We start from the raw sequence: 26,971 nt of genomic DNA, 5'->3' as shown, positions 1-26,971 counted from the left end.
AGCAGTTTATTTGCAGCAAGGGAGGCCTCTAGTGGCTAGTGTGATATTGCAGGTTGCTGAAGCTGCTCGAATTGCCTCCTGGTGGTGGGGGTTTTCATCCAATTTGCTTTAAGTGCGCCAAACCACTGAGTGGTGGGGTTGGGGCGTCACTTACTACTGGTCATTCATTTCCTTTTTTTTTTTTTGAATTAAATCCTGTCTGCAATTTAATCTTGGTTATTAACTTTCTTAATTTTGTATCTTTGATTTTACAAGTTAATTTTAATTTTAATTTTGTTTTTGTTTTTTGTTTTTCATACCAGTAGTAGGGATGGCTCCTAAAAAGGCGACAGGGAGGTCTGGTCCTGTCCGCTCGGCTAAGCGGCCTATAAAGGGCCCTTCACAGGCCTTGCGTTCTCCTGAGCCCAACCAGTCATTGCAGCGCCTTCAGTCCATGGTATCTGGTTTGGCGAATGACCCAGTCGCTCTGGCACAGGTCGAGGCTGAAGTGGAAAGCATGATGCAGCGCCGCTCAACCCCGGCGACCTCCTCGGCGCGACCAGCACCTTCACGTGTCGCTTCCTTGCCAGTGCCAACATCTAGTGAAGATGAAGGAGAATCGTCATCTGCTGGGGTTTTCTTACCTGATTCGCAGCTGGCCCAGCCCCCGGCCTTACCCGTGCAGCAGGTTGCTGCGTCAAGGGGTCGGAGTGTTGCGAGGGGAGGGGCCAGACGCAGGGCACCAACGCGGGCTCGAGCTGGGCGGGGTCCCTCGCCGCGGCCGCTGGGAGATGGTAGTTCACTACTAGATCTTTCACAGGCTGTCTCTTTTCAGTCAGTCCCAGGTTCTGCGCAACGTGGCGATTTATCTGAATCATCGGTTGAGGACAGTCTTCCTCCTCCGCCAAGGGCCTCTTCTGGTGGGCACCGCCGTCGCAAGAGAAGTTCTAGGAGGCGCTCCAAGCGGAGACGGAAGGATACTTCGTCCTCTTCGACAGGTACTTCTTCACAGAGTTCCAGCAGCGATGAGGAAGCTTCCATGAAGCTTTACTGGGGCTTTGGTGAGACTTCGGGGCTCCCTAAGTGGGTTTGGGAGCGTAGGGCGAACTCTCACAGAGCAAAGTATGGGGCTGTACAGGACTGTCAGGAGGGGGTTTTGGTGCCTGACGTTAAAGTCTCCACCAATTCGGCCAGGGACCTTATTCCTGGCGCTCATTTGTCGGCCAAATTGAGGTCCAGGATTTTGAATGGTCGTTATGTCGATATTTTTAGTTTAGCCCCTCCGCAGGAGGGGCAGGAGTCTTTAGACAAGGGCTATGCTACCGCCAAAAAGCGGGCAATTGTAGCCAAGGCGGATAGGACGTTCGAGCGTTGGTTGGACAGTTTCCAAGTTTTCGCTGGAGTAGTTTCCGCAGCCTATCCTAGAAGGTCCTTACATTTATGGGTCTATTTGTCCATAGTCCGCTCGGCCTTCACAATGGCTGGTGAGACCGCAGCGTTGGCCTATGATCAAAATTTTAGGCGCAGGGCGGCCAAGATCCCCACAGCTCGTTGGGATCGAAAAGACTTGGATGTCTGGACCACCTATGTTGCTCCACGCATCGAGAAAAAGGCCCCTGACCAGCAGAAGTTTAGGGCTTTTCCTCAGAAGTCAGGCCGCCGGTTGTATTGTTGGGATTTCAATAAGGGTGTTTGCCAGCGGCAACCCTGCAGGTATTCGCACCTGTGTGAGAAGTGCTCTGGGAGCCACTCGGCATCGGTGTGTACGGGGGTGCGGCGACCCTTTCGCAAGGGGGGGGGCTCTCAGCAGCTCCCGAAGGCCGCCCCCCAGGTGCCTGCCTCCGGAGCCGGAAAGTAGCACCCTGTCCTCCTTAGCCTATACCCCGGTGAGGCTTCAGCCGTTATTGTCCTTGTTGGAAGTATATCCTGACAAGGAAGCGGCATCCTATTTGCGTGACGGGTTTTCTTTGGGTTTCAGGATTCCGGTTGCATCGAATCCTATAGCGGGGAAGTTGGTTAACCAGAAATCTGTTAAGGAGATGCCGGAGGTGGCGCGTAGGAAAATCGATAAGGAACTGGCTTTGCACCGCATGGCCGGTCCTTTTTCGGCCCCCCCTTTTCCTAATTTGCATGTGTCACCTTTGGGTATTGTTCCCAAGAAAGCTCCGGGGGAATTTCGCCTCATTCATAATCTCTCTCACCCTAGGGGCACGTCAGTAAATGACGTGATTCCCCAGGAGCTTTGTTCGGTGAGATATGCGTCTCTTGATCACGCGATCAAGATGATAAGGAAGTTTGGGCCTGGTGCCCTTCTGGCAAAATGCGACGTTGAGTCGGCATTTCGGCTACTTCCGATCCACCCCGATGATTTCTGGTTGTTAGGCTTTCATTTCGAGGGGGGATTTTATTTTGATAAGGCCATGCCTATGGGCTGCTCCGTGGCCTGTGCAGCATTTGAGTGTTTCAGTTCATTCCTTGAATGGGCCTTGCGTAATAAAACTGGCCTGGAGGGGGTCACTCATTATCTTGATGATTTTTTGGTGGCCTCAGCGAGTGATACAGGGGACTGCGTTGTTTTGTTGCAGGCATTTGCTTCTTTAACGGAAGAGCTGGGGGTCCCGTTGGCAGCGGAGAAGACCGAGGGTCCCTCCACGCAGCTTACTTACTTAGGTATCTTGTTGGATACCGTGGCCCAGACCTCCAGTTTGCCGGTGGATAAGATAATTGCCTTGAGACGGGTCATTGAGGAGTTAATTCCCTTGAAGAAGGTCACTCTCCGGCAGCTGCAGTCGTTGTTAGGTCATTTGAATTTCGCCTGCAGAGTGGTTGCCCCTGGGCGACCATTCTGCTCCCGCTTGGCTAGACTCACTTCAGGTTTGCGGGCCCCGCAGCATAGGGTGCGCCTGTCTGGCCACGTGCGTGCTGACCTCGGTATTTGGTTGGAATTCCTGCAGGAATTCAACGGTGTGTCTTTGTGGCAGGACGTTTTAAACCTCCACAATGACTTCCAGGTGCACTCGGATGCAGCGGGGTCCCTTGGTTTTGGGTTGTTCTGGGATGGCAGGTGGTGTGCTGAGCGGTGGCCTTCCGCTTGGCGTGGGGAAGCTATAACTCGGGATTTAACTTTTCTTGAGTTTTTTCCCATTGTAGTGGCCGTGCACTTGTGGGTTGAACAATTCAAGGACCACCGAGTTTGCTTTTGGTCCGATAATCAAGCGGTGGTGAAGATACTAGCCAAGCAGTCTTCACGTTCTCCGAGGGTATCGGCCTTACTACGGGTTTTTGTTTTACATTGTTTGCGTTTTAATATTGTATTTTCTGCCCGTTTTGTTCCGGGCATATCTAACGAGATTGCCGATGCTCTGTCCCGTTTTCAGATGGAGCGATTCAGATCCCTGGCGCCAGTGGCTCGAGACCGTCCGGAAATTTTCCCGGATCATCTCTGGAACCTTGGCAGCACTTAGTTTTACAGGGAGTAGCTGCATCTGTTGCCCCTTCTACTTTGAGGTCTTATAAAAAGGCCTGGGCAGATTTTTTATTGTTTAATGGACAGGCGATTGGGGAGGTTACTGCCCCCCATTCTTCATCGCAGGTACTCAAGTATTTAGCACATCTATTCCAGATGCGTAGGGCGGCCAGGACGCTGCGTCTTCATTCGGCAGCAATTTCCTTTTTTAGCAGGGCATTTTTCAACAAGGATCCCTGTGGGAAGTTTGTGGTTCGCAGAGCTTTGGAAGGTTGGGGGCGTCTCACTCCCTCTAAACCTACCCCCAGACGGCCTATCACATTGGGGTTGCTGGCCCAGATGCGTACTAAATTGCGTAGCATCTGTTGGTCCTCATTTGAGGCTCGCTTATTTTCTGCAGCCTTCTCCCTAGCTTTCTTTGGGGCCCTGAGAGTGGGTGAGGTGGTCCTTGAGACTATGCACAATGGGAGATCCAGGGGTTTGTTGTTGCAGGATGTGAGCATATCTCCATCGGAATTGCACGTTAATATCAGAAATTCAAAGACGGATCAGTTGGGTAGGGGAGCCATGCTTAAGCTCCCGGCGACAGGGGCTGGTGGACCTTGCCCAGTAAGGGATCTTAGAAAGTACCTTGCCTTGCGTCCGGGGGGTGAAGGGCCCCTGCTTATTCATGAGAATGGGCGCCCGTTAGGGCGGCATCAATTCACTAAGGTGTTGCGTAAAGCAGTTGCTGCATGTGGTCTTGAGGCATCTGAGTTTGCTCCTCATTCCTTCCGGATTGGGGCGGCAACGACAGCTGCACATTGGGGTTTGTCGGTGAATAGGATAAAAGACATGGGGCGGTGGAGGTCGGATGCGTTCAAGACTTATGTGCGCAGATAATGTGTTTTGGTGTACTTATATTTGTTTTTCACCCTAGGTCTGGTCACTATCCATATCTGGATAGTAGGGCACAGTATTGTGCATTGGGCCGCTGACAGAGCTCGCCAGTCGGGATTGGGTGCCGGCCTGGGCCTTCCACAGCGAGTGCAAGTGTCCTGGATTTCCAGACGGGGGATGCGTTGGAGGGAATTCTTACCACTGATGCATAGGCGTGTCCTTCGGTTTGGCCCTCCTTCGGCGATTGTGGTACAGCTGGGGGAAAATGATTTGGTGTCCACTCCCTGCTTAGTTTTACGTATGGCTATGTTACAGGACCTTAAGGATTTGGCGGCAATGGTCCCTAATACTAAATTGATTTGGTCACAGCTGCTTCAACGTCGCATTTGGCGGGGCAGTCCCAGCCCGGCGACCGCCGAACGAGCTAGGAAGCGGATTAATTCCGCGGTGGGCAGTTTGGTGGTGGGCTTGGGAGGATGGGTCATTCCTCACCCTCTTATTTCCTTCAAAGATGCAGCGCTGTACAGGGATGATGGTGTTCATCTTTCCACATTGGGGAATGAGGTCTGGTTGGAGGATGTAGTGTTCAGATTGAGGGTGTGGTTTGGTCTGTGAGTGGTTGGCGGCGAGCGTAAGGGCTCGGGTGGCGGTTAGGCATTGGTTAAATTGGTTGGTGGAGGGGTATGGATTGGCTGTGCCTACCCCTCAAATGCTGCTGCGGCATGGGAATTCCGTTAAAGGAATTCTGGGGCTTACCATCCCCTTGTCCACACCCCTGGAATCGGGTGCGGGCCGTGTAAGACCCCAAGGCGCAGGCAGGGAGGAACTGAAGGGTCTGTAACACAGCTCCAGTTGCCCTGCTTGTTCCTCCATACTGACTTACGCTGGAATCCGGGAGTCAGTCCTATCCCCAAGGCGGGGGGGATAGCTAGTCTTAAACCAATGCCTACGCAACCACTCACAAAATTTGTATGATAATAAAAGTTGTGGCCAAAATTATGCCAAAAACCTTAAACAAAAATTATGTGTGATGTGTGAGTTATTGGGTTAGGGATGGTTTTGGGGGACCTCAGCACGCAAAGCGTGTTCTCATTAAAGAGAGAGCACGTGTTGCGGTTGGGGCCTGACAAAACATCCTCAGCTGCAGCCAGGCTGGGGCAAGAGTTTGAATGATTGGTGATTGCTGTTACTGGGGAAAAAGTAATGTTTCCAATTAAGGGGTGGAGTCAAAGGTTATTTATACTGGGTCCACAGCTTGTTCCTTTCTCTTTCGCTGTGGACACCGGATCACCCGCCCGCCCTCCCTTGAATGGGGCTGCTGCTTGACCTTGCTATTGCCTGTCATGGGGTCGTCCGCCTTGGTGCGGGGGCCTAGTAGGAATTTTTCCAATTGGCTGATTAGTGTGTGCCTATTGGGTTTTGCCTACTACGTAGCAAATCGTCACAACTTGTAAGGTTGGCGGTTAGGCATTGGTTAAATTGGTTGGTGGAGGGGTATGGATTGGCTGTGCCTACCCCTCAAATGCTGCTGCGGCATGGGAATTCCGTTAAAGGAATTCTGGGGCTTACCATCCCCTTGTCCACACCCCTGGAATCGGGTGCGGGCCGTGTAAGACCCCAAGGCGCAGGCAGGGAGGAACTGAAGGGTCTGTAACACAGCTCCAGTTGCCCTGCTTGTTCCTCCATACTGACTTACGCTGGAATCCGGGAGTCAGTCCTATCCCCAAGGCGGGGGGGATAGCTAGTCTTAAACCAATGCCTACGCAACCACTCACAAAATTTGTATGATAATAAAAGTTGTGGCCAAAATTATGCCAAAAACCTTAAACAAAAATTATGTGTGATGTGTGAGTTATTGGGTTAGGGATGGTTTTGGGGGACCTCAGCACGCAACAATGATTTTTCAAGCAAGGAGTGCTTATTCTTAGCCTCCTGCTGGGGATGACTCGTTTGCTGTTCCTCTGCTTCCTCATAATATCTCCCCCAATTAGATAGCCAAGCTGTGTAAAAGCAATTTTATTTTTGATGAAAGCTTCGGAGTTTTCTTTTCCCCTTTCCTTTCCTTTTGCACACACCGACGAAATGAAAACGGGTTTAATGAGAGCATCCAGGCCAAGCTGTAGGTACAGCGAGGAGAAAACTCAGACAGCAGACATCGAATGTAGGTGGATTAACGCTTCAGAAATTTCTAAATGGTGGAACAAGTACATTGTCCTTGACTACAACAATTATTATTTAATAGGGTACTTCAGCAACTGCGGCACCACAAAGGAAAGATGGAGAAAAGGGTTGTCATGTAAATAGAAATTAGCATTCCCTCTCAACAGGGATGGGGCCAAAGTCTGAAGCTTCAGACTGGAATTGCTGTCTTGCTAACATGTGCTCAGGTAAGGATGGCACCCCATATTTTCCTCAGCTGAATTTCCCCCCTTGATTTTGACCACTGAAGTTATGGTGGGGGGTTTCGTAAACAGCTGCATTAGGAACCCCTCCCCTTAACACACACACACGCAAACATACAGAGTGATGTTGTTGTTTCTCTTCCCTACCGCCCTCAAAGGCTCTGAACTGCTATATGCCACAATAGTTTACATCAGTAAAAATCACCACTCGAAAATAATCTCTAGGCATACTTAGATCAAGCATCAAAAGTGCTGGGGCAGGGGGTTGCAGTGTTTTTACAGCACGACTTCCCTGTAAGTAAGTAAGTAATAATAATAATAATAATTTATTATTTATACCCCGCCCATCTGGCTGGGTTACCCCAGCCACTCTGGGCGGCTTCCAACTGAATATTAAAAACAATACAGCATTAGACACTAAAAACTTCCCTAAAGAGGGCTGCCTTCAGTTGTCTTTTAAAAGTAAAATAGTTGTTTATTGCCTTGACATCTGCTGGGAGGGCGTTCCACAGGGCAGGCACCACTACCGAGAAGGCCCTCTGTCTGGTTCCCTGTAACCTTACTTCTCGCAATGAGGGAACTGCCAGAAGGCCCTCGGCGCTGGATCTCAGTGTCTGGGCTGAACGATGGGGGTGGAGACGCTCCTTCAGGTATACTGGACCGAGGCCGTTTAGGGCTTTAAAGGTCAGCACCAACACTTTGAACTGTGCTCGGAAACGTACTGGGAGCCAATGCAGATCTCTCAGAACCAGTGTTATGTGGTCCCAAGTAACAAATGAGGAAGCCCCTGTCCAAAGATTTACATTCTAAAAAGATATGGCACAAAACAGGAAGGGGTGGGGAAGGAAGAGGCAAATAAGCAGGTGTGATGGAACAGCATTGCACCCTCCCAACAGGGGGGGGGTAGGGCATGGCAGACCCTCCAAGTGTCCCTATTTTCCAGGGACGTCCTTGATTTAGAGAAGCCATCCCGGTTTCTGATTTGATCCCGGAATGTCCCACTTTTCCTTAGGATGTCCCTATTTTCATTAGAGAAACGTTGTGGGTATGGCGTTATCTGATCCCCGAGCCATCTGAAGGCAATCCTGTATACGGAAGATTTTTTTAAAAAAAGTTTAATGTTTTATTATGTTGTTATATATGTTGGAAGCTGCCCAGAGTGGCTGGGGCAACCCAGTAAGATTTGTGGGGTATAAATAGTAAAAATATCATTATGGGGTTTTTTCAAAAAAAATTATTAATTTTCCAAATTTAACACAACACAAAATAACAAACAAACATATAAACAAGAAAAACAAACATACATCCAAAACTTCTTACAGTTAAAAATCCAAATTGCATTCCATTATTGGGTGACTTCCTCAAATGCTTCCTAACTGATTTTCATTAAATCTCATTTTAGCAATTTTCCAATATCCACTTTCTAATAAAATTAACTTGTTCAAATTACTAACTTCCTTTCTTTTCATAATATTCTCAGTCCATCATCTTATACAGTAAAATTATCATTATGGAATGGGACGTCCCTATTTTCATCGGAGAAATGTTGGAGGCCACACATCACTTTACACTTGTTTAAAATGAATTGCATTTGCCATTTTACTGCCTACTCGTTCTGTTTGGAGGGTTCAATTTGGAGCTCTTTGCAATCTCTTTTTGCTTTAATGACCTCAACATCATTAGCATTGTTTATGAAGCACTTAAAAAAAACAGGTCCCCATACCAATGGGACATATCCATGTTCAAAGAGATGGGCTCCCCACTGTTACATATTGTTTTGGTCTGAGTCATGTTGACTCGTGATAATGTGTGATGCTTGTATCTCAGTCATTATTCACCTGATCCATAAAGCAGATGAAAACTCTTCACTCGGAGAGAGAACTGCAGTAGTGTTTAAAGAGGGTTAATGGAGAGAAGTTTCCTTTTCATATAGAAGGCATTATTACTTTTGAGTGGTGCTTTTTCAATTAGCCAAAACAGCTGCCTGCTAAAGCTGCATTATCAAACCATTTATGTAAGCTGTCTGCAAAAAACTCTTGGAAAGCAGGTGGAGAAAGAGTTATTTCTTCCCCCCACCCCCATATACATAATGAAGGATTCAAGTCCTTGCCGATTATGTTGCTTTTAAAAGCCCAAAAACAGAATACTGCATCTTGTAGCTTAAGGAAAGTGACTTGAAAATGGATTCCACTGGGTTCCGCAGAGAACAATGGGTAGATTTTCCCAGTACAGTGGTACCTCAGGTTAAGTACTTAATTCGTTCCGGAAGTCTGTTCTTAACCTGAAACTGTTCTTAACCTGAAGCACCACTTTAGCTAATAGGGGCTCCTGCTGCTGCCACGCCGCCAGAGCACGATTTCTGTTCTCATCCTGAAGCAAAGTTCTTAACCTGAAGCACTATTTTTTTATTAGCGGGAGTGTGTAGCCTTAAGCGTATGTAAGCTGAAGCGTATGTAACCCGAGGTACCACTGTACTTTGGTTATACAGTGGTACCTCAGGTTAAGTACTTAATTCATTCCAGAGGTCCATTCTTAACCTGAAACTGTTCTTAACCTGAAGTACCACTTTAGCTAATGGGGCCTCCTGCTGCCGCCGCACCGCCGGAGCACGATTTCTGTTCTTATCCTGAAGAAAAATTCTTAACCTGAGGTACTATTTCTGGGTTAGCGGAGTCTGTAACCTAAAGCGTATGTAACCTGAAGCATATGTAACCCGAGGTACTACTGTATGTACAATCAAGCATCACTGGATTCAATGAGATATTTAGAACCTGATCCATTAAACTGCCTATTCTGTTGATGCTGTGATGAATTGCCGTTCACTTTGGAGACCAAAATCCAATAGTTCAGTGAATATTTTTCTGATATTGGGTGGTAAATTGAGGCAAAGCAGAGAGGAATATGACATTACTATAATCCACATTTTATTGTGCTTTAGAATGTTTGTTGTGTTTTACATACTTTTCCCAGTTTCACCCACTGCAACAATACTGTTAGGTAGCCAGGGGTGTTTTTTTAGCAAGACTTGAGATGCCAAGTGTATGCCATTTGCTTTTGGGGGACTGTTGCTATCCTAGTAACTAGTGCTGCCTAGGGTCACCACCTGACCTTGAAAAAAGGTCGCCTGAACTGTTCTTGTGGCATCAATGGTAGGATGAGGGGCAGAAGTCCTCAGGTGATTCTTTTGTTGACCGGATTGAGTTAAGCATCATCAAGCAAAATCTGAACACTGAATTACTATTACAGGGACCAGTTCAGAACTTGGTGATGCTGGCCTCTATTTGTACACACTGCATTGGTACCCCCTTAATGAGCAAGAGATTACAAAAACTGTCATAAATCTCCAGTAATCATCTCTCTTCACAAAGAAGCATGCAAAACATGTTCTCCACCCCTGAGCTACAGCCCATCCCTTGAAAATGCCATTTTCCAAAATGGCGTTCATTCACCCTCCCAAAGAACCAACACACTATTTCAGGAATTCTCATCAGTTTGTTACACCCTGAAATCTATATTCCTACATAAATTTAATGCGTGCAAGTGTGTTGAACTAAAAGTGAACTGTTCTGGAAGCTTTGCTGATGCCATCTTGGTAGTCAAGATAACCCAACAATTGATTGCTAGCAATGAGCTCATGTGTGTTTATATTCATTAGCTTTGATATACACTAATTGGCTTGCTTTGATGTTATCCTTATCTGTGAGACTTGGGGTGCTGGGATCTGAGCCCAGACAGGGAAGCTAGCTGTCAGTTTGCATTTCTTAGTGCAGAAAGCATTGATCTGATTTGCAGAGATCTTTCCTATTCTAATAAATTCAAGAGGGTTCTGGAAGCTTCTCTGAGTGAAACTTCATGATGTTTGGGTTATTCCTTCAGAGAAGCTGAGGGCAGCTGGTTTAAACTAGTTCTCTTATCTCATCTGTGAGGTCATACTGACTATACAGTGGTACATCAGGTTACATACGCTTCCGGTTACATATGCTTCAGGTTACAGACTCCGCTCCGCTAACCCAGAAATAGTACCTCGGGTTAAGAACTTTCCTTCACGATGAGAACAGAAATTGTGCTCCGGCAGCGCAACAGCAGCGGGAGGCCCCATTAGCTAAAGTGGTGCTTCAGGTTAAGAACAGTTTCAGGTTAAGAACGGACCTCCGGAACGAATTAAGTTCTTAACCCGAGGTACCACTGTATAAGTAGGGCCAGAAGGAGCTTGAGTTTCACTTTCTCTTTCTCTCTCTTTTCGTTCTGATGTTGTGTTCTGTACATAGTATGCTTAGTGTTAAGGTTTAGTCTTATTATAAGTTATTGTAAGTTAAGTTAAGCCTGTTGCAACTGGATTTCTTATGGTCAGTGCCAAACCAGAATGTATTATGCTCATTTGCCTTCAGTAGCAGTAAAGCTCTTCTAGATAAAATATAATTGCCTCTGATCTATTTTTGGGAATCCTGCAACGTGTTTAGGTTGTTACTCTGCTAACTATACATTGGAATCTACTATGGGTTAATACTGAGTAGACTTTCAAAGACACTATCTGTAAGATTTGTGTATTTGCCATTGATGCCCTCATCTTGTCTGGTGAAATGACGTATGCTGCTTTGTGTATAAATACTGGATGCATGTCTGCTTGGGCATGGACCAACCATTTCCTTGCTGTGGTGTCCACACCACACATTGAAAGGCTAAGAGACCTGGAAGGCTGCATTGCTGTAAGTTTACATATTCTTAATACAGGACTAGAATTGATCACTCTGGCATTGTTGACATCCTTCTTCAATATACCTGCATCCAACCACTCCCACAAAGCCCCCTTTTAGGCCAGTGGATAGGACATCAAGTCCCAAGCTAGGTCCTAAAGGAGGATAACAGGTAGCCATTATGTGAAATGAGGACTACAGGTGTATTTTAACCTGTTAATGATGCCTACCCATAATTTCTTGTTCAACACCATGTATTCTGTCTCACTGCTGCCATGCATGAAATTTCCACAGATGTCTATTTACAGGGACAGGATTATAGATCCTGCCACACCTACAGGCATGGAAACCCTCACAGGTGTTATATTGCAGCAAATGGTAAGAGCTTTCTGAACGGTAGGTCAACATAATGCTAATTCCCCCAATTTTTGGGGGGGGGATCCCATTGAGGCTGATCCACAAAAATTGTAGAGCAGTTTGGCTACAGTCAAAATGAAATTCATTGACCACAGTGACATAGCAAATATACAGACTGTAGTTACAGTCTTTCAGAACGAATGCAAAGTGCGTTGAAATGTATCATAGAAGCTTGACTCTATCATGCGATGAATTTCCTTTTTTCCCCTCCCCCTCCCCCTCCCAATATGCCGACAGATTTGAGGAAAACATTTTTTAGTAAGCACAGCTGCTATCAATTTGGGTAATGATAGTCCGTCACCATTTTTTTGTTTTGTTTTTGTGTGTGTTTGTGCAAACAAAGCAAGCAAATTCTCTTGCAGAACAAATAATGCTTAATTTTAATTCACAAGCTACTTGTATACAATGCACGGTCAGGGCATTATTATTTTTTAAATTGCTGACCTCTATGCCACGAAACTGAAGTAGACAATTTCTGGAAACTTTTCATCTTTCCATTCAAACTCTACATAGAGATATTTGTTCTGACTATTGTAGCTATAAAATTAACTCTGGTTAGTATCGCAGATTGCACCACTATATTTACCAATTTTCTGAAGAGTTCCGCATCCACTTTCAAGGTCGCTGATGTGTTGGCTAGCGAATTAGTCAAGCCAGCTACTTTTCTTCCTTTTTAACCCTCTTCTTCATTAGTCCATAGTGAAAGTTTAAATGCTGAATTCAAAGCCTATCTTTTTACCAGTTGGGGGTAATTTTATGGCTTATGCTAAAAGAACTGTGACTATTTATAACCCCAGACCTCATTAGTTGAAAAAAGGGGGGGAAGCACCTGTGGCTTGGTTTTTTGCTATGGCTCAGCTGAATTGCTATAGTCAGTTATAAAAGGCAGTTCTATCTTTCACGACTAAGCCCTGTTCCTGTGAAATAGTTTCTTATGAAATATCATTTAAGTTGTTCATTTATTTAAGTGTCTAGTCTGCACAAAATCTAAACACGATATATATATATATATATATATATATATATATATATATATATATATATTACGTACCTAATATTGGCATGTGTTTGCTAACTGACCACTAAAAAGCCTGTGAAAGAAAGCAATGTGACTTGGCTTTTGGAAAAGTTAAGAATTTAGCTGATCCTGGATTGGGGCTAGTGGTTGGAGGAATGAGAGTGTTCCTTGGAAAGCAGTTACCTGAAAATGTGTTGCCATGTATACTGAACACAAAGAAGTCACTATCTAGAGCAGGGTCTCCAGCTGTTTTTGGACTACAACTCCCATCATCCCCGACCACTGGTCTTGCTAGCTAGGGATGATGGGGGTTGTAGTCCAAAAACATCTGGAGACCCAAGGTTGGGTAACACTGATCCAGATCAATGATGAGAAACCTGGTACCCTCCAGATGTTGTTGGACTACAACTCCCATAACCTGACCATTTGCTGTGCAGGCTGGGAATGATGGGAGTTGGAGGCCAATAATATAGGGTGGGCCACAGGTTCTCTATTCCTGATCTAGAGGTTGCCTGTAGTACACCATACCATAGTGTTCATGAGGAGAGATGGGGACAAGAATGATACATGCTGAAGTAGTAGATAGGTAGCCGTGTTGGTCTGTCATAGTCAAAATAAAAAAAATTCCTTCCAGTAGCACCTTAAAGACCAACTAAGTTAGTTCTTGGTATGAGCTTTCGTGTGCATGCACACTTCTTCAGATAGGTGTGAATGTGTGTGAGACCCAATGAACACGCCGAAGTGACCACAACAGGTGAAGTGGGGAAGAAACAAAAAAGCTCAAGCATGCAAAATAAATTGTTCCTGAGATACAATTTCATCCTCCATTTTGAGTTGACTGCAGTACTACTACAACTACTACTACTACAACTACTACTACTAATGTTTTATTTATACCCCACCTATCTGACTGGGTTTCCCAAGCCACTCAGGGCCGCTTCCAATACGTATAAAAACATAATAAACTTCCCAATACAGGACTGCCTTCAGATGTCTTCTAAAAGTTGTGTACTTTATCTCCTTGACATCTGATGGGAGGGCGTTCCACAGGGCGGGCACCACTACCAAGAAGGCCCTCTGCCTGGTTCCCTGTAACTTCACTTCTCAGAGTGAGGGAACTGCCAGAAGGCCCTCGGAGCTGGACTTCAGTGTCTGTGCTGAACAATGAAGGTGGAGATGATCCTTCAGGTCGTTTAGAGCTTTAAAGCTCAGCACCAACACTGAATTGTGCTCGGAAACATACTGGGAGGCAGTGTAGATCCTTTAGGAAAGGTGTTATATGGTCCCGGCAACCACTCCCGGTCTCCAGTCTTCCAATACCTCTGGAAGCTAAATAGAGTGAAGAAAGTGCAAAGCTCCAAAGATCAGCCAACAAAAATAGCTAGAGCTGATGAAGCAGCATAACTCAATAACAACTTATTTTTATAGGGCAGGGATGGTGAACTATGGTCCTCCAGATGTTGTTGAACTGCAGCTCCCATCTTTCCTGACCATTGTCCATGTAATCTGGGGCGATGGGAGTTGTTCAGCAACATCTGCAAGGTCAAAGATTCTCCACATCTGTCCTAAGGGGAAAGCAATGAAAAAGAGTGCATGGATCCAACTTATAAATGTGAGCTAACTCACATCCTTGTTGCTCTCTCAGACCTGCTACCCTCTATGAGTAGCTAGCAAGCATTGCCTTTATGGTATTGTCTGATTGCTTTGCCATGGAACCATATCAAATATGGCTTGCTACCGTGCCACAAAACCTCTTCACAGTTGCGGTGGAATAGTGATAGGGTGAACCTTGTGTTCTACCTTAAATTCAGCACTTACCATATGCCCATGAGTCCTCATCTTTCTTGCATGCTTAAAGGATAATTTAACTGGGTCAAAACTGCATACTGTGCTAGATGTGGAGTGTGTAACAAATCTAGACAATATTGTAAAAATCTATAATGGTATCTCTCTCTAAAATAATAATAATAATCTTTCATTACCAGCAGGACATGCTTCTCTCCTCAGCTTAATTAATCATTTCACAGTCCATTTGAACATTCTGTCCAAGTAGCCCATGGAACAGTCCCATAGCAGATGTGGTTTAAAGCCTAGAGCTGAAAAAGAGGTCATTCTAAAATAATCAAGGAGGAAGCAGAGTTTTCAAAATGGATCCACTGAAGACTATAACATGCTGATGAAGGGTTGGGCGATTGTACAAACTAACTGCAATCTCTCTCTTTAAAAACCAAAGTGTCTTATAACCTTAATGCATATTTACAAGGCAACAAAAAGCAGCGAAACTCTGCAATTCTAATCATGTCTAAACGGAAGTAATTCTGATCGAATACAATGAAGTTCACTCTCAGGAAAGTGGGGTTAGTGTTGGGGGGGGGAGGGAATCATAGAAGCCAAAATCCAAGTTTAGGGCAAGTACTCTTTGGTGAGAAAACCCCAGCAGAGTTTTCACATGGCCAAACATGCAGTAAAGTGTGGAAGTCTGGGCTTTAAAACCTTTAAATGTGCCCTTTCCAGTGAATTCCTAAGTATTTCACTTAAAATCTCCTTACAAAGTTCGGCACTTCCCCAGCATAGAAAAAGACCACACGTTTGGCAAATTCACAAAATCACTCAACAAAATCTGCATCTAACAATTAAAGTATTGTTGTAGAACATTCCTGGATTAATTTTGTGACTTTGAGCCCAGCTCTCCAATTCATTAAGGTCATACTGAATCCCCATTCTGTCTTCTGCTGCATCAGCTATCCCTCCCAGTTTGGTGTCATCTGCAAATTTGATGAACATCCTCTCCATTCCTTTATCCAAGTCATTTATAAAGATATTTTAAATCTGTGGGCTGATTTAGCCTACAGTAAAGAGTACAGGCTAACAGTGCAATCCTAGCCCAGGTCCCATTGAGTTCAAAGGGTACCTGATAAGCAGGTATAGGATTCCAGCCTCAATCTCATGTTGCTGTTGCTTAGTCATTTAGTCGTGTCCGACTCTTCATGACCCCATGGACCAGAGCACACCAGGCACTCCTGTTTTCCACTGCCTCCCGCAGTTTGGTCAAACTCATGCTGGTAGCTTCGAGAACACTACCCAACCATCTCGTCCTCTGTCGTCCCCTTCTCCTTGTGCCCTCCATCTTTCCCAACATCAGGGTCTTTTCCAGGGAGTCTTCTCCTCTTCTCATGAGGTGGCCAAAGTATTGGAGCCTCAGCTTCACGATCCCATAATAGCACACGATCCCATAATAGCACACAATTCCCTTCCCTATGTAATTTAATTTCTTTTCTGATATATTTTATTGATAATTCTTTCTACTGAAATAATTCTTGCCCATCTGATGTTTGCTGTAAGCCCTGTTAGAAAAGACTGGACACTTTCTGTATTTTATGCAATGCCTATAATATTTAGAAAAAGGAGCGGAAATAGTGCATTTGAGCACTTTCAAAAAATATGAACCACACTCAAGTGTCTGCAGAAAAAGGTAGTTTCAAATCATTCCCACAACTGATACTTCCATGAAGAGGACTTGTTCAGATTTGTCTGGAGACAAATAAATTCCCTAGGTCCCCAAAAATCAAAGAAACATTCCAGGCCAGTGTATTTCAACACTGTTAATAGTATGTATGATTACTTAATTGATCATTAATAAAACACCGAGGGTTGATTGACTATAATCCTTTACTTGCTTGACAACTCTAATTAAAAGCCAGTGAAAGTTCTCAAAGAGTTCATACCGTACATCTCAAGGGAAATGAATGATCAAACGTGGCTCGAAGGTATGAGCTACCCTACTTGTTTTACCTTCAGTTACATTTCGAGTTTATGGTAAATGTTAGGGTTAGTTTATATTAATGTTACTAGAACCAAATTTGGGTGGAGGTGGAATACTAAGACACAGAAAATAACCATTTTATTGTTTTAAAAAAGAAGGATGGGGCTGGGATTGGTTGAGCAAGGACAAGAAACGAACACATGCTGAAGAATGCCACCCATCTCCACCAAACAAGTTCTAATCAAATATATATATATATAATAGTTGTGCATTTTAAGACTTCCCCACCTTCCCCACTGTGATTAGAGAGTGTTGTGTGGGGTGAGACCATTACAGCTCCCCTCCCACTACCCTGGTAGTCTCCTTATATATGGTGTTGTAATTAATAGTTGCAGCAATATGGAGACAGTCTGGCTAGCTTTCTGAGAGACTGTTTTGAGCTACAGATCTACGTAAATCTCTACAAATCAGTTCTGGACAACCTGGTCTGCTCTTCAGGAATTTGTAGCTGCTTCAACCCTATCCAGACAAGGGCACAAATTGGTTCGTTCAGGATTTGGCAAAATGCAGTGCACAGCCCTAATATTTCTCTCCCTCTTCCCCAAAGTATCCTAACTGCTGCTTATCAACATGCCTTTTTCCAGAGAGATGCCTCTTAATGCAGCAATTCCCAGGCAACACCTTTCACAGCCCAAGTTAAGGGAAGGCTCTCCCCTTTTCAGAGCTGGGGGGGGGGTGAAAAGAAGCAAATGGAACAGCGACCAGCCAACTGGTTTTTCTTAAATGTTTAGGACTCCGAGAGAGGCAATACTCCTCTTTTGTTGAAAATCCAAAATAATCTCAGAAATCCATGTACCCTGGAAAAAACTTTTTTCCCTCCCTAAAAGTTGCTAACAATTTGCATGTATTTACATATGCGTGGGGGTTATCCCTAATTTCTAAAATATCAAAACAATCTTTTCCCTGGTTTAGCTTCCCCCCAAATCCCTGAGTGAAATTCTGTGAACATTCACTGAAGAATGTTATTCTGAAACTTGAAAGAAGTGTCATCCCTGGTTGCCTGCTTGAGAATGAAACATTCATACTGTGGGGTTTGAGCACTGGAAATGAGAAATGGAAGCTCCATGACAGGTGCTCTGGAAAAGATCCTGGTTAGGTCCTTAAAGAATTACTGCCAATCAGAGCAGACAATTCTGAGCTACATAGACCAGTGATATGACCATACCCTCCAACATTTCTCCGATGAAAATAGGGACGTCCTAAGGAAAAGCAGGACATTCTGGGTTCAAATCAGAAACTGGGCCAGCTTCTGTAAATCCGGGACTTTCCCTGGAAAATAAGGACACTTGGAGGGTCTGTATGATTTGGTCTATAAGGCAGCTTCATAAATAATATCCATGCCATGCAGAGTCTGTTCTCATCTTCAGAAACGTAAGAACAGCGAACAAAAGATCTCATTTCCCCTTGGCATCATTTAGAGGGCTTTGCATAACCCTGCTGCAAATAAGGAAGAAATTACAGGTTGGCAGATATTTGCCCATTTCTTGCCTAGGTTTAGTCCTTTTGTAAATGTTTTGTCCCGTCTTTGGCACATATTTTGACACGGTATGTGCCTTCAAAAGCTTCCAAGGCACCAATCACATTACAGCTGCTCTTTTCTTGGCGAAGTACCCAGGAGACCTGCCACGTTAATTGGTATCCTTTCCTTTCATCTTGTCACATCAGTCTAAAGCTAATATACATGATTCAAGTTTACCCACATTTTGTACTTCCAGGGTTGTTGTGTTGGCATCCATGGAAGACTTCCTGATGTATTTATGTGTGCCTGGGCCTCCATATGCTCATTTAAACATCAAATGTCTGGAAACATAAATCCTGGGGCAAAGGAGAAAGGCCTCATGGCATTCCAGCAGATGTGTAACGATATAGGCAGTCAAACAACCTCCTCTGTGCTCCCATTACACATTTTCTAAGTGTGAAATTCTCATCTAAAATGGGTCTGGGTCTGGCTGTGGTGCAGAAGATATGCTGTGGTACTATCATTGCTCAGCGGTACCCACTTTTGAACACTCTGCTCTTGAATTTGCAGCGTTATTGAGCCAGGATAGTGCTATGGAGCAGAGAAGGTTTGTTCTGATACGTTTCCTTCTCCCTCTTGGCTTGCTAGCTGAAAGTAAGCAAAAACAATCTTCAGAATTACTGCCAAGTTTCATCTGAACTAGGTCAGTGTGTGATTGGGAAAAAAAGTGCTGTGGTAAAGAGGAATGGGAGGTTGACTGTCACCAAAGTGGCCTCAGAAATGTAGAATAAGCCTAAGGGGGGGACGGGAACTGCTGCACAGCAAGTGACAACTGAGTATGCCAAGTTGACCTGGCTCCTCTAAGAACATCGTGGACTGTTTGTTTTATATTTTTTATTAATTTTAACATATTAATTATCATTCATACAACAAAAAATCCACTTCTTATACAATCTTTTTGGACTTTCATCAGCACCTCTGATGATCCTCCATTCTTATCACTTATTCTGCATTTCTTAAATTCATATTGCCTTTAATTATCTTAGCTAACAATTCTCCTCATTACCTTTTTTGCAATATTTCAAATAATTCACCTTACAAAACTTCCTGCAAACCTACAAGCGTAATCTGATCATCACAATTACTTTTCAAATAGTCTGTAAATTTACACCAGTCTTCTGTGAATCTCTGGTCCTACGGGTTTCGAATTCTTCCTGTTAATTTGTCTAATTCTGCATAGTCCATTAGTTTCATCCTCCATTCTTCTTTTGTCAGTAATTCTCCTTGCTTCCAATTTTGTGTCAATAATATTCTTGCTGTTGTCATTTCATATAAACATAGTTTACAATCCTTTCTTTTTATATCATCTCCTACAATGCCAAGTAAAAATGCTTCTGGTTACATTGTGGACTGTTTGATGAGACTGAAAAGATGGATATATAAATCTGTCAAGATTTCAGGGTTTTTGGTTTGAATCATTTGCCACAATTTTATGTACCTAGCGCTAAGGAAGAGTTCACCCCTACACGTCTTCATCTTCTGTTAGCACTGCAAGTTGATGGTATCTTGTCGTCTCTCCATCTTTGGAACATCCTAGCCACTGTTGTAGCATACATAAATAGCTTTTTCTCTATTCTTTTGGAAAGTCTTGACCTATAATACCTATCAAGAAGGCTTCTGGTCTTTTAACAAAAGTTGTCTTAAACATTCTTTTCAATTCGTTATGAATCATTTCCCAATTGTTTTTCATTATTTTGCAATTCCACCACATGTCACAAAACATGTCCTCCAGTACCAACGAAAGAAGAATGGTAAGAAAAACCGATAGAGTACGCTGAAATGGCAAAACTAACTGGAGAACTAAGAGACAAGGACAACAGAGATTTCAAGCAGGACTGGGAACCGTTTATGTTGTACTTACAGAAACATTGTAAAGAAATGGACTCACTAGCAGGGTTTGAGTAAACACTTACAATTAAGAAAACAAGTATAAAAGTTAAGCTGAAATAATCGGGAAATAACAAAGCATAAGATGCAATGTGGAAAAAATATGGTACAAAAATGGTAAGATTGCAACAATATTTAACTAAAAGATTATAAAGTTAAAGTAGAATAAAACAGGCAGGAGAAGTAATTATTTAGTCAACCAGAAGAGGAAGCTGAGGGAAGTCATGGGGGGGGGTAGGGATTTATATATCCTTTTTGTGGTAATGATTGTGTTGAATATAAAATTGTAAAACTTAATAAAAACTATTCTAAAAAAGCACTGCAAGTCGAAGGTGGGCAGATACATCACTAAACTAGAAGAGCAGAGCACAGTTGGATGGCATGGCATGACACCTATAAATGCAGAGCTATAATCACTGTGCCAGTCATTGTTCACCATATCATAGTGGATGGTTTGGACCTACACCAGTCAGCAATGGGCTTGCCACTGCCACGTGTGGGGCTTACAGATTCTGGGTGCTCCGATGTGGAATGCATACAACATTCAGGAAAGCCTGGTCATGTTTAAAGCATGGTCCTAACTACATTCCATTGGAAGAAAGTTCCACTGAAATCAAATGGGAAATAGTTTTAAGCAAGTCCTTATCATGCTTTAAGCACTTGATAGAACTTCCTAGTAAACTTGGAAGCATTAAGGTAAAAGGTAAAGGATCCCTGGATGGTTAAGTCCAGTCAAAGGCGACTAGGAGTTGCAGTGCTCATCTCGCTTCAGGCCGAGGGAGCCGGCGTTTGCCCACAGAGAGCTTTCCCAGTCATGTGGCCAGTATGACCAAACCACTTCTGGCACAATGGAACACCATGACAGAAACCAGAGTGCACAGAAATGCTATTTACTTTCCTGCCACAGCGGTACCTATTTATCTACTTGCACTGATGTGCTTTCCAACTGCTAGGTTGGCAGGAGCTGGGAAAGAGCTCACCCCATTGTGGGAATTTGAACTGCCGACCTTCTGACTGGCAAGCCCAAGAAGCTCAGTGGTTTAGACCACAGCGCCACCTTTGACCCATGGTACCATTGCCTAGAAAAATTGCTTTATGAAATACAATAAATCAAGAAAGAAAATTATTTCAGTAGATCTGAATTCTAAAGGCCATGATCTGAAGGCACATGATACAGCTACTTTGGTGAAGCTAATCTGTTCTGGATGGGAAGCTACTTGAGAACCTCAGGTATGGCAAGTGCAGTTCAAGAAATATGTGATATAAATTGACTAAATGAAATGAAATCACATTATATATCCTAAGTCACTGAACACTTTACAAAAGTCAGCATACTCAGTCAACAGACATAAAAAGGTAATCTATTAGTAGTATAATGTGGTTAATTCAGATGGCATTATGACAGTGTGTGATCATTTGCATGTTTAAAAGCATGCTATGAACATTATCCAGTTAATAGTTACTTAATTAAAAATGATTGTCTGGTGGGCGTTCCAATATTCCTGGCAGTCCTTTGTTTGATAACGAAAGGCCAAAACAAAATCTAAGGCAGATGGCACAGAGAAATGGTTCACAAGCATTCAAAATGGCTCAAAAGGTCAAGGTTTGTGGCCTGATAATTGGTTTACACAGTTCAGTACAGAGAAGTACAAGACAGTGTGAGAGATGGGAGGATCAAAACTATCCACAGAGACTATAGGCTAAGAAGACACACAATTGAAAGGGTAAAAAAGGTTTGGACTTGATGGATAATGCACTAAATCCCCCTGCACAGCGTTTGGCAGAAATATAAAGGACCTTGGGGTTTTACAGCGGATATGTAATCAGTGTCCTTTGCTGGTAAATAGGAGAGTAATGAGATTAAATTAAGGATACTGTGCAGTTGTCCTTCTGAGAGCCAAATTCTGTGTTGATTCATATGCAAAACTGCTCCATTAAAGCCAATGGATCTCCAAAGCCTGGGAGCTGCCAGTGAGTGGAAGTCCACATTTGGGATCAAGCTGGGACATCATTTTTGTTTTCCAAATGGATATATGCTGTGAGTAACAGAAGCTTGTATCTTATCTTTGTCAAAGACAATACATGACTCAGCCAGGGATAGCCAAAGCTAAAGCCATGATTTATATGAAACAATAGAAAAGGAATTATGGTGTTATAGCTGGGGTATGTATAAGAGTCGCATGCCAGGAGCGAGTGGGATCACAGTCATGAAAATGATATGTGATTCACTTGTATAGTGGTTTGTTTATTTAGCAACACTGTTGGATGCCTCTGTATTGTATCCAGCTCTAAACTGGGGTTGGTATTCAACTAAGCCTTATTCAGAAATTAATTGGCCTAACTTAGACATTTTGTATGTTGGGAGTGGGGGAGAGGACTGGCTCAAATCATACCTCAAATCGTACCATCAATACACTGTCCTACATAGTGGGTAGCAACATCTGCAGTTCTTTAATGGACATGAAGTTATTTGCACAGTGACCACCAAATGCATACCCTTCAACATTTCTGCAATGAAAATAGGGACATCCTATTATTATTAATAATAATTTTATTATTTATACCCTCCCCATCTGCTTGGGTTGCCCCAGCCACTTTAGGCAGCTTCCAACATTATGTTTTTATATAATAAAACATTATAAAACTTCACTATAAAGGACTGCCTTCAGATGTCTTCTAAAGGTTATGTAGTTACTTATCTCATTGCCTGGGGGGGGGGGTTCACATAACTCCATACCAACCAACATTTCTCCAAAGAAAATAGGGATATCCTACCATACCCTACAGGGGTTGTGGGTGGTGCTGTGGGTTAAACCACAGAGCCTAGGACTTGCCAATCAGAAGGTTGGCAGTTCGAATCCCCACAACGCGGTGAGCTCCCATTGCTTGGTCCCTACTCCTGCCAACCTAGCAGTTCGAAAGGACATCAAAGTTCAAGTAGATAAATAGGTACCTTCTCTGGCGGGAAGGTAAACGGCGTTTCCGTGCGCTGCTATGGTTAGCCAGAAGCAGCTTAGTCGTGCTGGCCACATGACCTGGAAGCTGTACGCCGGCTCCCTCGGCCAATAAAGCGAGATGAACGCCGCAACCGCAGAGTCGGCCATGACTGGACCTAATGGTCAGGGGTACCTTTACCTTTATCTTTACCATACCCTACAACATTCCTCCGATGAAAATACAGTCATCCCAAGGGAAAGCAGGACATTCAGGGATAAAATCAGAAACCGGAATGGCTTCCAGGAACCGTCCCTGGAAAATAGGGTCTGCAAATGTGTGTTTATAAATGCTGAATATTAGACTTTCTCATGCTATTTGGTCATTAAATGTTTTGTCAGTGCTGCCCTAGGCAAATTTGATCCTGTCCACAATTCTGACCCCACTTACCCGGGAGTAGGCTCAAATATTCTAAGTAGGCATAGTTAAGATCACTCTGTTAATTTCCTCCTTCTCTGCTCTCTTATTCAGTCTCTGGAATCTTATTACCTTCAGCTGCTTTCGTTCATTGAATGGGTGGACTTGTATGCTGATCTTCCTCCCAAATGATTTCAAGTAGCCTGGAAGTTTTAATTGGAATCAAATGAATTCAAGAAAAAAGAGAAGTCCCTTTTCAATATAGAAAAGAAGCCCATAAAAGCTCAGTGGATACTTAACTATACTGAGGGTTCTACATAATACATATGTTCTGTAGAACAGCGATAGAACAAAAGGCTACAGAGATCAGAAAGCGCTGAGAAAAGTCGGAAGGTTCTTATCCTTCATGTCTTCCTTTCTATTCCAATGATGGGTTCAAACATAAACACATGAAAGCTTTTCTGTGCTAACATCAAATAAATGTTATTTGCACCGGTCTCTGAAGGACTGACAATAAGGTTTCCAGAGGATTCATTTGTTAACGTGGAGCTGTTTGAACAGGTAGCCTCTAACCCAAGTGTGTGCCCAGAGATCTGACATGCACATGGTATCAAAAGAGATCCTCACATACACACACCCAAAAAAGGGGGGACCTAAAAAGTTTTCATGAAATAGAATTGAGGGATAAGCCCAATAACAATGATTTCAACTTGAAAAATGAAACGACAGATTGTCTCTGAACTGGGCAAATTCTTAGATTGTTATGATCTATTCTATAGTTTTCGGCGTTTCTGTGTGCTGCTCTGGTTCGCCAGAAGTGGCTTAGTCATGCTGGCCACATGACCCGGAAGCTGTCTGCAGACAAATGCCAACTCCCTCGGCCAATAAAGCAAGATGAGCGCCGCAACCCCAGAGTCGGTCACGACTGGACCTAATGGTCAGGGGTCCCTTTACCTTTACCTATTCTATAGTTCATGGGTAGAACAGGTGCTTTGAATATAGAAAAGCCCAAGACCAATCACTGTCATCTCCAGTGTAAAGAACGAGGTAAAAAGTGATGGAGAAGATTAACTTGGATACTGAAAGAGTGGGGATTTTGGGGGGAGAGTATTTAAAGAGATACAACAATGACCGCTCCCTGCTTAAAACGGGGGGCGCCCTTTGCATGGACGCATGAAGCCCCTAGATCTGGAGTGGCCCCAACAGCATAGGCTTGGCTTTGCCTTCCCTCAGGTGTGATACCTGGAGGTCTCCGCCTACCTCAGTCAGTTGTCCAATCCCACCTGGGAGAAGCGTTGCCAAGGAGACCAGGCCAGGTAGGGGAGGGATTACCTGCCCACACAATAGAGGGAGGATCTTACCTAGGAATCCTCACTTGGCTCCAGAGCTTCTCCCACCCTACCCACCCTCAGTTAATGTCTTATTTTGCAGGTTAACTTGTCTTCACAGGTTTTGCAGGTTAACTTTTCTTCACAGGTATGCGGGCGCTGCTACGTTAAGGTCGCTGTTAAAGGGCCGGAAAGGAATTTCCCTGCATTGGCAGGTTTTGCCTTTCCCGTAGCAAAACGTCACAACTTTGGCGGTATCAGGCCTTGGGCGGAATCCTTTTGTCCATCTTCCTCTTGCGGCGGCGATACCAGGGTTCCCCGTTAAAGGGGTTTTCTGAAGGGAGGCTTTGGCCGTACACCGAAAGGTCGTCATTGCTCTCTCCTGCGGCGGCGGCGTTACAGGGGCGGCCATCTCTGCTTGAACATATGTTCTCCAGAGCCGGCCCATCCCCCCCACACACACACTGGATAACCCTGATGCTCCCTAGGTCCCCGGCTGGGGACCGGGGAGGGAGAACGCCCAATGCCTGAGCCAAGGTCTACCCACATTTGAAATTTAATAAAGTTGTGGCCAATTTAATCCCATAGCACGTTGTCTTGAGTCGTTATTCCACATGACGGGGGACCGTGCAGGATCTGGGGACTCCGCCTGTCCACGCAAATAAATTTCCCAAGAAGGGTTAGAAATATGAGGAGCAGAAATATGGGCAGCAGTACGGGAAATGTATAGAATGAATTGGGTGGAATTAAAAGGATATGTCTCAAAAAAATGAATAAATGAGGAGGTATGGAGGGGAGGAGGTGGAAGTATTTTGATATGTGATTAACGGAAGAAACGGTAAGATGTGTATACTAAATCTGTAAAAATGCATGAAGAAGACAAAGATGAAGACAATAATATCTTGGTCAGGCATGGCCTACCCTCTGTTCCACCCCGCTCCCGGATCTACATGACCAGAGACAGTGAAAATATTATATAATTTTGCCACAGCACTGCAATGTTGGACTCCACAATTGTTGTACTGAATTGAACACATTAGACTTTTGTGTCTGCTAAGGGACAACAAACTCAGTGGGACTCACTCACTTCTTGGTAAGCATGAACGGTTCATTTGGAAATACATCCTGCAAAGTTCTGCAAGAATTACCTCCCGCTTAGGAGTGCAAATATTTATGGGCCCCGGGCAATGCCATTGGCTTTCTATATTGCAGCAATATGTTACGTTGGACTGTGCTTCAGGGCCAGTGAGTGCTATGGATTGTTTTCCTCACTGTTTGAAAATACAGTGAAGCTGAACACGTACATATAAGCCGAAACCCTTTCGAAAACCTGATTCACAAAACAGGACTCTTCTCTCCTCCATCTTCTCTGTCTCAGATTTAATAGGTAGAGAAGCAAAGCTCTTGACTGGGTGGTGGGTAGGAAACCTTCCTCAGCCTGAGGGACACATTTCCATCTAGGTAACCTTCTAGGGGTCAAAGCTGGTGGTGGGTGGGCCCACAGGAAAAGCAGGCAGAACAGTAAATTTTGTCTCCCCACCCATCCGTTCAATAGACTAGTTTCTACACATATACATTCCTCTTTATTTTCTATTAAGGACGCAGGAAGTCTTGCTTGAGTTCAGGGACACACTGCTGCCAGGCCAGGGGTGTCAACTTGAATAAAATATTGGTGGGGGGGCCAGGTAAGCCCCACCCCACATAATCAATCACATGACACAGTGCACGCGCACCATTTGAATGGCAATGTCCATTAACTTTGAGGGGACCTGGCCCCAACAAATATTTTTATTTTATTCAGGGCTGAAACCCCCACGGCCAGTGGCGTAGCGTGGGGGGTGCAGGGGGGCGGCCGCACCGGTCACAACATCTGGGGGTTAGGGTTAGGGGGTGCAAATCCACGGGTTAGGGGGCGCAAATTACTTGCCTTGCCCCGGGTGCTGACAACCCACGCTACGCCACTGCCCACGGCCCCTAGTAGTTGGCTCCTATGAGCCAGGCAAAAACACTCAAGGAGGATGCAAAGCAGAACCTGATATGGGCTGTGGCCTGAGAGGATGTGTGTACTGGGGAACGTCCCATGAACCAGACAGAGAGGTCTGGAGGGCCACATGTGGCCCCTAGGCTGAGGTTCTTCATCCCTGCAGGAGCCAATGAACAAGTGAGTTCTAAAGATGCAGACCATTAATATTAAAGCTGTGTGTTTTG

At 44.3% G+C, this 26,971-nt stretch overlaps 1 protein-coding gene across 2 annotated transcripts; it reads left to right on the top strand.

Moving 5' to 3' along the window:
* Positions 1-296: 296 nt before the first annotated feature.
* On the top strand, positions 297-5,085 carry LOC309528458 (uncharacterized protein). Of its 2 annotated transcripts, none has more exons than XM_082215858.1 (2): positions 297-977; positions 4,365-5,085. In XM_082215858.1, exons 1-2 carry the CDS (start codon positions 311-313, stop codon positions 4,937-4,939), a joined length of 1,242 nt encoding a protein of 413 aa, XP_082071984.1. In that variant the 5' UTR covers positions 297-310; the 3' UTR covers positions 4,940-5,085. The 2 variants fall into 2 exon arrangements, with proteins under 2 accessions (XP_082071984.1, XP_082071983.1); XM_082215857.1 differs by lacking the exon at positions 4,365-5,085 and adding an exon at positions 3,357-4,343.
* The last annotated feature ends 21,886 nt before the right edge of the window (positions 5,086-26,971 follow it).

This window comes from Podarcis vaucheri (assembly GCF_965113315.1).
Source record: "Podarcis vaucheri genome assembly, chromosome: 3".
NCBI lineage: Eukaryota > Metazoa > Chordata > Lepidosauria > Squamata > Lacertidae > Podarcis > Podarcis vaucheri.
The sequence above is the reverse complement of the archived record's forward strand: the minus strand, read 5'-3'. Positions and strand labels throughout refer to the sequence as shown.

Excerpts from the sequence above, each read along its gene's own strand:
- LOC309528458 (XM_082215857.1), top strand. The coding sequence starts at position 311 with ATGGCTCCTAAAAAGGCGACAGGGAGGTCTGGTCCTGTCCGCTCGGCT. Across the intron at positions 978-3,356 it reads TACTTCGTCCTCTTCGACAG|ATGGAGCGATTCAGATCCCT; the intron begins GTACTTCTTCAC and ends TCCCGTTTTCAG.